Here is a 12,132-nt window from a genome sequence, read left to right as displayed (position 1 = left end):
GTGTTTGGGAGGAAAGCCAGAAATACAGCAGACTTTTCATTGTTCTCAGGGAGATTGCACAATGTCATAAAAATGCAACGTTAGATTCATTCATCAAAAACATTCAAGGGTACTGCTCCAGTCATCATTTAACCCCCCCACAACTCAATATTTTTCAGGTGTTTAGAAACAGTAAAAGGTGCACTGCACTGCAGGCAGGTGAACTTTACCTGACCTCTCAGACTTTGTCCTTGCATTTGGAGGTCCTCGGGGTGACTCAGCTTGTCTTTGTCTGTCCCCAGCAGCTCTCAGACAACTTCTGAATTTCTCGTAAATCAAAGTGTCCATATAACAGGGCCTTCAGACTTGGATCCGGGGGGCATTAAAGTTTCGTTCAAGCCTTATATTCCTGTCCAAACCTGAATCAAACCCGATAGACCTTTTAATGTTTCTGTCAAACCTGTTCTTTACATCTGAAACAAATACAGGCAAACAGGAAGAAAGCAGTTAGATCCTGGATTTTCATTCTTTTTAATGAACAAAAATGGATGTTTGCCTCATGTGAAGAAGACCTGTGCACGCAGAGTCAATAAAATCGTTGAATGTGACCTGTTATTGGTTTCTTTCATCCTGATCCATCATCACAGACACACTGGTGTCCAAGTAAGATGTTCTTGTTCTGGAAATACTTTAATTCCTTATTGTGGAAACTGTCTGTGAATAAATACAGCATTTTTGAAGAAGTCCCTCTGTGTAATAAGATGCTCTGGGTGCATTTCCCTCTCTGCTGTCGCTTTGTCCTGACAGACAAAAAGGAAAAAAATTACTTATTTTAAAAGCTGAAAAAGCTTTTATTAGCATCATAGTGTTCCATTTATTCACGATCAGTATTCACAGCAATCTGTCATTTAGCTTTCTGCTTGCGACGAAAATAAATCTCATTAACAGTCTACCAACAACAAAAAAAGGTCCTCCTTAGCTGGCAAGGAGAGCTGCTCCTTGGACATGTTTTGGATGAATATGCAATTAATGCTTTGCCCCGACGTTGGCAACAGACTTGGGAGTTCATGCTTAGTCCTGCGACATTTACACACCGCTGCGCATGCGCACTCAGAATGTAACAGCAGTCTGTTCGACACTGAAATTGTTCACTGTCATGATTCACATTTTCATGGACAAATGAACAGTGTGACACACGTCAAGGTTTATTAAGATAAATGAAACAAAAGAAATGTCCAGTGAAGAGCCTCTGGTATCTGTCTGTTTCTTTGAGCCACACTGGTTCTTTGGGCACCACGGTAGCTTACACCCCGTATTCCACATGATGGCGTTCTATTACGATCCCATACGATCCATAAAAAGTGTAAAAACAGGATGTCCTTACTCCGGCGTGCCTCATATCAGGCTGGCTTCTAAAGTGCAGACCTGGCAACCTGATTGAAAACAAAAGTAAAGCTATGCACGGCTGCGTTCTCAGCCAAAACTGCAATAAATGCTGTGTTTGCTTTGAATCTTTACCCTGACTCACTAAGAGTACCCCATTTAAAGACGTTTGAACATGATTAAAGCTGTAAAGACTACGAACACCTGGAAGTGACTGCGCAGTGATGCCGATTTGGTGAATCGGGATGAAATTTTTGAACAGCTCGAAAATTTCACCTTGATTGAAACTGCCGTAAATGATGGTTGTAACTGCTGTGTATACCAAGTTTGTTCAAGATTGACAGAAGATGGATCAAGAAGTTAATGTAATGCTTCAAAATGTACCCCGATTTGCTATTCAGGATGAAATGGGAAGGAACAGCGCAATGTGGAATAGGGTTGTTAATGGTTAACACTTCAGCTTTCAGGCTCCTCTCCTGTGGAACCAGCTCCCAATTCAGATCAGGGAGACAGACACCCTCTCTACTTTTAAGATTAGGCTTAAAACTTTCCTTTTTGCTAAAGCTTATAGTTAGGGCTGGATCAGGTGACCCTGAACCATCCCTTAGTTATGCTGCTATAGACGTAGACTGCTGGGGGGTTCCCATGATGCACTGTTTCTTTCTCTTTTTGCTCTGTATGCACCACTCTGCATTTAATCATTAGTGATCGATCTCTGCCCCCCTCCACAGCATGTCTTTTTCCTGGTTCTCTCCCTCAGCCCCAACCAGTCCCAGCAGAAGACTGCCCCTCCCTGAGCCTGGTTCTGCTGGAGGTTTCTTCCTGTTAAAAGGGAGTTTTTTCCTTCCCACTGTAGCCAAGTGCTTGCTCACAGGGGGTCGTTTTGACCGTTGGGGTTTTACATAATTATTGTATGGCCTTGCCTTACAATATAAAGCGCCTTGGGGCAACTGTTTGTTGTGATTTGGCGCTATATAAAAAAATTGATTGATTCATTGATTGATTGTTGTCTCACAGTAAGAAGGTTGTGGGATCACTTCCCACATGGGGCCTTTCTGTGTGTAGTTTGTATGTTCTTCCCGTGTTTACGTGGGTTCCCTCCGGGTGCGCCGGCTTCCTTCCACATCCATAGCAGCCCAGTCTCACGTTTTTTTTTTTTTGTTGTTTTTTTTTTGTGCTCCCCTCACAAAATGAGTCAAATTTTCGTGACGTTTTTTTTTTTAACTCATTATTACTAACCCTACTCCTTTCCCCAACCCTAACCATAGCCACCCAGACTCCCCCGCTTCACTTTTAATTTCGTGCAGCCATCATTGAATGAATTAGAATGAATTTGTGCTGCCGTGATGAAAATGAGACGCTTTTCGTCACAATATCACAAACCAATAGATTAATGTATATTTCATGCTGCTGAATCACAACTTGCCGTGAGACTATAGTAAGTTGGTATAGAAAATGAATGAACACAGGTTCTTTTATGTCTCTACAAAATCTGTCTTGCCACTGCTGTACAATGCCTTCTATATTCATGTAGACTGCGTTATCCACACCGCTTCCACAGATAACCTTTTGGAAGTTACAAACATGCACACAGACATAATACTCATTTTAATGCCAGTGTCTCAGAGTCTAGCAGTGATCCTAACCATTTACACGTAACTGTTAATCTTGTCTCAGGATGTCCATGAAAAAACAGGACCATTACACAGCTCTGCCTATGACAGGTGTGTATCCAGTTTACACCACAATTTCAACATATGAAATTGAGTTTTCTAATTGTTTTAGCAATTAAACCCAGCATCATTAAACAATAAACATGGTGTTTCTAATATTTACATTGTAGTGTCAACTCTGATGTTGCATCGGGTAAGGAAACAAGTGACGGCTATGACAGTTTGGCTGGTGTGGGGAAAGGGGATGGAAAACCCAGGAAACACCATCGCAAGTCTGCCCGGATGCGGTCTCGACAAGAAAAGACAAGCAAACCCAAACTGAGCATGCTCAATGTAAGTCAGAATTTATTCCAGTGTTTCCAGTGTTACTATTTGTGATTGAAAGGTATTTTTATGCAACCACTTCCACACCCCTGCCCCTACAGGTTTGCAATACAGGTGATAAAATGGTTGAATGCCAGCTGGAGACTCACAACCACAAAATGGTGACATTTAAATTTGATCTGGATGGAGATGCTCCTGAAGAAATCGCCACCTATATGGTTAAGTCACATCTTAAATTTTACAATCTTAAAAATATAACGCAATGATAAAATACACTCAGCCATATAAGCATGTAGTCATTGAAAGAGTGTGTAGAAAGAATGTGATCTTTTGACCCCTTGCAATAGGTCAAGGTCAACTTGTCCAAAGTCTGTGTCCCAAGAATGCTCCCTGTGAATTTGAAGACCCTACCAGTCCTAGGACTGGACTTATGCTGAGCACAGACAGATGGATGAACGGATGGATGGATGGAGAGGCAAATGGAAAGACGGATGCAGAGTCTTTGCAATACCCGATGGCCATATTTTGGCCTTGGGTAATTACAGTGTGTAGGATTTAGTGCCATCTAGTGGTGAGGTTACAGATTGCAATATGTTCAGCATTTCCCTTTATATTTTCACTTTGGTGAGGATGAAGATTTCTGTTCCCTTGCCTTCTTTGTGATAAACGTTGTACAACCCCAATTCCAGTGAAGTTGGGATGTTGTGTAACATGTAAATAAAAACAATACAATGATTTGCAAATCCTCTTCAACCTTTATTCAATTGAATTCACCACAAAGACAAGCTCTTTAATGTTCAAACTAATAAAATTTGTTTTTGTGCAAATATTTGCTAATTTTGAAATGGATGCCTGCAACACATTTCAAAAAAGCTGAGACACTGGTATGTTTACCACTGTGTTACATTACCTTTCCTTCTAACAACACTCAATAAGCGTTTGGGAACTGAGGACACTAATTGTTGAAACTTTGTAGGTGGAATTCTTTCCCATTCTTGCTTGATGTACGACTTCAGTTGTTCAACAGTCCGGGGTCTCCGTTGTCGTATTTTGCACTTCATTATACGCCACATATTTTCAACGGGCGACAGGTCTGGACTGCAGGCAGGCCAGTCTGGTACCAGCACTCTTTTACAAAGAAGCCACGCTGTTGTTACTTGTGCAGAATGTGGCTTGGCATTGTCTTGCTGACATAAGCAGGAACGTCCCTGAAAAAGACGTTGCTTGGATGGCAGCATGTGCTGCTCCAAAACCTGGATGTACCTTTCAGCATTGATAGTGCCATCACAGATGTGTAAGTTGCCCATGTCATGGGCAATAACACACCCCCATACCATCAGAGATGATGGCTTTTGAACTTTGTGCTGGTAACAATCTGGATGGTCTTTTCCTCTTTTGTCTGGAGGACACAACGTCCATGATTTCCAAAACAATTGAAACGTGGACTCATCAGAAGACAGCACACTTTTCCACTTTGCATATGTCCATTTCAAATGAGCTCGGGCCCAGAGAAGGCTGCAGTGTTTCTGGATGTTGTTGATGTCTGACGTTCACTTTGTATCAGTTTTAACTTGCACTTGTAGATGTAGCAATAAACTGTGTTGTGTTCCTGAGCCCACGCGGTAAGATCCTTTACACAATTATGCTGGTTTTTAATGCAGTGCCACCTGAGGGATTGAAGGTGATGGGCATTCAATGTTGGTTTTCGGCTTTGCCGCTTACATGTAGAAAGTTCTCCAGATTCTCTGAATCTTCTGATTATATTATTAACTGTATATCAAATCAATTTTATTTATATAGCGCCAAATCACAACAAACAGTTGCCCCAAGGCGCTTTATATTGTAAGGTAAAAGCCATACAATAATTACAGAAAAACCCCAACGGTCAAAACGACCCCCTGTGAGCAAGCACTTGGCGACAGTGGGAAGGAAAAACTCCCTTTTAACAGGAAGAAACCTCCAGCAGAACCAGGCTCAGGGAGGGGCAGTCTTCTGCTGGGACTGGTTGGGGCTGAGGGAGAGAATCAGGAAAAAGACATGCTGTGGAAGAGAGCAGAGATCAATCACTAATGATTAAATGCAGAGTGTTGCATACAGAGCAAAAAGAGAAAGAAACACTCAGTGCATCATAACTAAGGGTGGTTCAGGGTCACCTGATCCAGCCCTAACTATAAGCTTTAGCAAAAAGGAAAGTTTTAAGCCTAATCTTAAAAGTAGAGAGGGTGTCTGTCTCCCTGATCTGAATTGGGAGCTGATTCCACAGGAGAGGAGCCTGAAAGCTGAAGGCTCTGCCTCCCATTCTACTTTAAAAACCCTAAGAACTACAAGTAAGCCTGCAGTCTGACAGCGAAGTGCTCTATTGGGGTGATATGGTACTATGAGGTCCCTAAGATAAGATGGGACCTGATTATTCAAAACCTTATAAGTAAGAAGAAGAATTTTAAATTCTATTCTAGAATTAACAGGAAGCCAATGAGAGAGGCCATATGGGTGAAATATGCTCTCTCCTTCTAGTCCCTGTCAGTACTCTAGCTGCAGCATTTGAATTAACTGAAGGCTTTTCAGGGAACTTTTAGGACAACCTGATAATAATGAATTACAATAGTCAAGCCTAGAGGAAATAAATGCATGAATTAGTTTTTCAGCATCACTCTGAGACAAGACCTTTCTAATTTTAGAGATATTGCGCAAATGCAAAAAAGCAGTCAAATCAAATCAATTTTATTTATATAGCGCCAAATCACAACAAACAGTTGCCCCAAGGTGCTTTATATTGTAAGGCCATACAATAATTACGGAAAAACCCCAACGGTCAAAACGACCCCCTGTGAGCAAGCACTTGGCGACAGTGGGAAGGAAAAACTCCCTTTTAACAGGAAGAAACCTTCAGCAGAACCCGGCTCAGGTAGGGGCAGTCTTCTGCTGGGACTGGTTGGGGCTGAGGGAGAGAACCAGGAAAAAGACATGCTGTGGAGGGGAGCAGAGATCAGTCACTAATGATTAAATGCAGAGTGTTGCATACAGAGCAAAAAGAGAAAGAAACACTCAGTGCATCATGGGAACCCCCCAGCAGTCTAAGTCTATAGCAGCATAACTAAGGGATGGTTCAGGGTCACCTGATCCAGCCCTAACTATAAGCTTTAGCAAAAAGGAAAGTTTTAAGCCTAATCTTAAAGTAGAGAGGGTGTCTGTCTCCCTGATCTGAATTGGGAGCTGGTTCCACAGGAGAGGACCTGAAAGCTGAAGGCTCTGCCTCCCATTCTACTCTTACAAACCCTAGGAACTACAAGTAAGCCTGCAGTCTGAGAGCGAAGCGCTCTATTGGGGTGATATGGTACTATGAGGTCCCTAAGATGGGACCTGATTATTCAAAACCTTATAAGTAAGATCCTACATATTTGCTTAATATGCGCATTGAAGGACAATACCTGATCAAAAATGACTCCAAGATTTCTCACAGTATTACTAGAGGTTCAGGGTAATGCCATCCAGAGTAAGGATCTGGTTAGACACCATGTTTCTAAGATTTGTGGGGCCAAGTACAATAACTTCAGTTTTATCTGAATTTAAAAGCAGGAAATTAGAGGTCATCCATGTCTTTATGTTTGTAAGACATTCCTGCAGTTTAACTAATTGGTGTGTGTCCTCTGGCTTCATGGATAGATAGAGCTGGGTATCATCTGCGTAACAGTGAAAATGTAAACAATGCTTTCTAATAATACTGCCTAATGGAAGCATGTATAAAGTGAATAAAATTGGTCCTAGCACAGAACCTTGTGGAACTCCATAATTAACTTTAGTCTGTGAAGAAGACTCCCCATATACATGAACAAATTGTAATCTATTAGATAAATATGATTCAAACCACCACAGCGCAGTGCCTTTAATACCTATGGCATGCTCTAATCTCTATAATAAAATTTTATGGTCAACAGTATCAAAAGCAGCAATGAGGTCTAACAGGACAAGCACAGAGATGAGTCCATTGTCTGAGGCCATAAGAAGATCATTTGTAACCTTCGCTAATGCTGTTTCTGTACTATGATGAATTCTAAAACCTGACTGAAACTCTTCTACAATTATAATAGAATTAGCTAAGATAGCTGGGTCAAGTGATGGCTTTTTAAGTAATGGTTTAATTACTGCCACCTTAAAAGCCTGTGTACATAGCCACTAATAAAGATAGATTGATATTTAAGATCGAAGCATTAAATAATGGTAGGGCTTCCTTGAGCAGCCTGGTAGGAATGGGGTCTAATAGACATGTTGATGGTTTGGATGAAGTAACTAATGAAAATAACTCAGACAATCGGAGAGAAAGAGTCTAACCAAATACCGGCATCACTGAAAGCAGCCAAAGATAACGATATGTCTTTGGGATGGTTATGAGTAATTTTTTCTAATAGTTAAAATTTTATTAGCAAAGAAAGTCATGAAGTAATTATTAGTTAAAGTTAAAGGAATATTCGGCTCAATAGAGCTCTGACTCTTTGTCAGCCTGGCTACAGTGCTGAAAAGAAACCTGGGTTCTTATTTTCTTCAATTAGTGATGAGTAGTAAAATGTCCTAGCTTTACGGAGGGCTTTTTTATAGAGCAACAGACTCGTTTTCCAGGCTAAGTGAAGATCTTCTAAATTAGTGAGACGCCATTTCCTCTCCAACTTACGGGTTATCTGCTTTAAGCTGCGAGTTTGTGAGTTATACCACGGAGTCAGGCACTTCTGATTTAAGGCTCTCTTTTTCAGAGGAGCTACAGCATCCAAAATTGTGCTCAATGAGGATGTAAAACTATTGACAAGATAATCTATCTCACTCACAGAGTTTAGGTAGCTACTCTGCACTGGGTTGGTATATGGCATTGGAGAACATAACAAAGAAGGAATCATATCCTTAAACCTAGTTACAGTGCTTTCTGAAAGACTTCTACTGTAATGAAACTTATTCCCCACTGCTGGGTAGTCCATTAAAGTAAATGTAAATGTTAGTAAGAAATGATCAGACAGAAGGGGGTTTTCAGGGAATACTGTTAAGTCTTCACTTTCCATACCATAAGTCAGAACAAGATCTAAAGTATGGTCAAAGTGGTGGGTGGACTCATTTACATTTTGAGCGAAGCCAATTGAGTCTAATAATAGATTAAATGCAGTGTTGAGGCTGTCATTCTCAGCATCTATGTGGATGTTAAAATCGCCCACTATAATTATCTTATCTGAGCTAAGCACTAGTCAGACAAAAAGGTCTGAAAAATTCACAGAGAACTCACAGTAATGACCAGGTGGACGATAGATAACAACAAATAAAACTGGTTTTTGGACTTCCAATTTGGATGGACAAGACTAAGAGTCAAGATTTCAAATGAATTAAAGCTCTGTCTGCGTTTTTGATTAATTAATAAGCTGGAGTGGAAGATTGCTGCTAATCCTCCCCCTCGACCCGTGCTACGAGCATTCTCACAGTTAGTGTGACTCGGGGGTGTTGACTCATTTAAACTAACATATTCATCCTTGCTGTAACCAGGTTCTGTAAGGCAGAATAAATCAATATGTTGATCATTATTATATCATTTACTAACAGGGACTTAGAAGAGAGAGACCTAATGTTTAATAGACCACATTTAACTGTTTTAGTCTGTGGTGCAGTTGAAGGTGCTATATTATTTTTTTCTTTTTGAATTTTTATGCTTAAATAGATTTTTACTGGTTGTTGGTGGTCTGGGAGCAGGCACCGTCTCTACGGGGATGGGGTATTGGGGGAATGGCAGGGGGAGAGAAGCTGCAGAGAGGTGTGTAAGACTACAACTCTGCTTCCTGGTCCCAACCCTGGATAGTCACGGTTTGAAGGGTTTAATAAAATTGGCCAGATTTCTAGAAATGAGAGCTGCTCCATCCAAAGTGGGATGGATGCCGTCTCTCCTAACAAGACCAGGTTTTCCCCAGTAGCTTTGCCAATCATCTATGAAGCCCACCTCATTTTTTGGACACCACTCAGACAGCCAGCAATTCAAGGAGAACATGTGGCTAAACATGTCACTCCCGGTCCGATTGGGGAGGGGCCCAGAGAAAACTACAGAGTCCGACATTGTTTTTGCAAAGTTACACACCGATTCAATGTTAATTTTAGTGACCTCCGATTGGCGTAACCGGGTGTCATTACTGGCGACGTGAATTACAATCTTACCAAATTTACACTTAGCCTTAGCCAGCAGTTTCAAATTTCCTTCAGTGTCGCCTGCTCTGGCCCTCGGAAGACAATTGACTGTGGTTGCTGGTGTAGCTAACTTCACATTTCTCAAAACAGTCACCAATAACCAGAGTTTGTTCCTTGGCGGGTGTGTCGCCGAGTGGGGAAAAATGGTTAGAGATGTGAACGGGCTGGTGGTGTACAGGGGGCTTCTGTTTAGGGCTACGCTTCCTCCTCACAGTCACCCAGTCGGCCTGCTTCCCGGCTGCTCGGGATCTGCTGGAAGGGAACTAACGGCGGCTAAGCTACCTTGGTCTGCACCGACTACAGGGGCCTGGCTAGCTGTAGAATTTTCCACGGTGGGGAGCCGAGTCTCCAATTCGCCCAGCCTGGCCTCCAAAGCTACGAATAAGCTACACTTATTACAAGTACCATTACTGCTAAAGGAGGCCAAGGAATAACTAAACATTTCACACCCAGAGCAGAAAACTGCGGGAGAGACAGGAGAAGCCCCCATGCTAAACGGGCTAAGAGCTAGTAGCTGCGCTAAGCTAGCGGATTCCTGATTGAGCAGAGAGAGTGCTTTAGTTAACGCACATGAAGATTACACTGTGAAACAAATCGTTATCTAGGTAACTAGATCAATCTAACTGCGCAGATTAAACAGCTAACAGATACAGCAAAACACCGCTGTGCTCCGGAACAGGAAGTGATACAATACCGCAGTGAGAGCCAACCACCAGTAGAGGCAAGCAAGAGCTGTGCAAGCAGCTTGCACCTTCGTGCATGCACACGAAGGTTCAAGCTTGGCTGACGTAAAAACATATGAATCAAATCCATATATTTTTTTGCATAAAATAAAAAGGTCAGATACTTTTGTCACAGACCTCGTACAAGTGAAGACCAGTGAACCTCTTGTTTCGGGCTGTGTTGACATTTTTTTAGCATAATAATTCACACGTGTGACATATCTGCCTTTAGTTTGAACCCTTCTTGCTAACTGTAGCGCCCTGGTGGCCACTAAGTCTACTGTTGCAGTGTAGTGTTGTTTAACAAGTCTCATTGTTGATGGCAGGTAGAAAATGGCTTCATCTTGCTCTTCGAGAAGGAGATCTTTATTGATCAGCTCAAGGACATTGTGGATAAGGCTGAAGACGTGCTGAATGAGGACATGGAGGGTGAGACAGTCTCTGCCTTGAGTTGTAGTCCTCAACAAGGCTTTTGTTCTGAAGGACTGGTAAGCGAGGTAAGAGCAGTGTGAATGCAGTGCAATGTGCAGCATTATAGCACATGCATTTTTCTACAGTATGTCTAGAGACAGTCAGACAATACGCTTCTTTGATTTGAATCACATCTGTCCAACTCTGTAGATTCAGCAACCCGGAGTAACTCAGCCTGTCTATCAACAGAATGGTACACAGTATTTATACTTCAAAATTATGTCCTCCTGTGTCAGAAATGATCTTTATTTACATGTTTCAATTTGGATTGCAGTTCTCCACACAGGCAAAAGATGGTTTATAATCTGCCCCGTTGAAGAGACTCCCACATCAAGTCAGGAGATCATGTCAGATGGTACAACCACACAGTCCCCTGTGAGTTCGGCTCATACCCATCCTGACAGCAGTACTCCGAGACCGCCTACATCCAGAGGTCAGCTGTTTCAACACATAGATTCTTCATCCAATCTGAAAATCTTGCGGAACAATATCACTACCCTTTGGGAGATAAATACATGACATCCTGTAGGTCTAACTTTAGAACGGATTAATAATGAACCATGGAATGTTGATCTGATAATTACTTCCAAGGAGGTTATATGTTCATCTGCAACAGTTTGTTTGTTACCATGATTGCTCAAATATTGACTGGACTGATTTTTACAAAAATTTAAGGGGTCAGACAAGGTCCAAGAAACCATTCAATTCTGGTGCACATATGTATCCATATTCCTCATCCTGTCAATTTATTGGGAGGTTGAGTCATGGCATAATGACGTTAAGTAATGACATTGCTGCACAGAGATATATGGCATTGTCAGTATATTTTCAAGAGGATGAAGGTCCGACTCTTTAGTGTTCTCATGCTTTTAGTCTTACTGTGTACACCTGACTTCTCAAGGAGAACGTCTACTCCCAGTTAAGTGAAGGAAAATGGTCCACAGGAAGGCACAATAAATGCTACAAGGATCCACGGGAGCTGTTCCAATTCAATTTTCAATTCACTTCCATTTATTTCATTCATATAGCGCCAAATCACGACAAAGCTGCCACAAGGCGCTTCACACAAGTAAGGTCTAACCTTACCAACCCCTAGAGCAAGCACACAGGCGACAGTGGTAAAGAAAAAACTCCCTCTGATAATTTTAGGAAGAAACCTCAAGCAGACCAGACTCAAACGGGTGACTCTCTGCTTAGGCCATTCTACTGACACACCTGACAGTACAAATATACAGGAAATTTTGGTAGTCCATGCTGGTGCACAGGAGGGAAGGCCAGCAGAAGAAGATACCCACTCCCATCTCTGGATGGAGCTGCACCTCAAACAGAGAGGAAAAAAACAGACTCAGGTAGCAGAAGGACAACAAATACAG

General features: G+C 41.8%; 1 protein-coding gene across 1 annotated transcript in view; it reads left to right on the top strand.

Annotated features, from left to right (window-relative positions):
* The window catches only part of wnk2 (WNK lysine deficient protein kinase 2), an 89,697-nt gene that overhangs the window by 63,386 nt on the left and 14,179 nt on the right, over nt 1-12,132 (top strand). Inside the window, 6 exon segments of the mRNA XM_034166479.1 lie at nt 3,040-3,086; nt 3,206-3,368; nt 3,461-3,577; nt 10,615-10,785; nt 10,910-10,952; nt 11,034-11,192. Of these exon segments, the coding sequence (XP_034022370.1) occupies nt 3,040-3,086; nt 3,206-3,368; nt 3,461-3,577; nt 10,615-10,785; nt 10,910-10,952; nt 11,034-11,192 (700 nt within the window).

This window comes from Thalassophryne amazonica, chromosome 3, assembly GCF_902500255.1.
Source record: "Thalassophryne amazonica chromosome 3, fThaAma1.1, whole genome shotgun sequence".
NCBI lineage: Eukaryota > Metazoa > Chordata > Actinopteri > Batrachoidiformes > Batrachoididae > Thalassophryne > Thalassophryne amazonica.
This window is presented reverse-complemented; position numbering and strand designations above follow the sequence as displayed.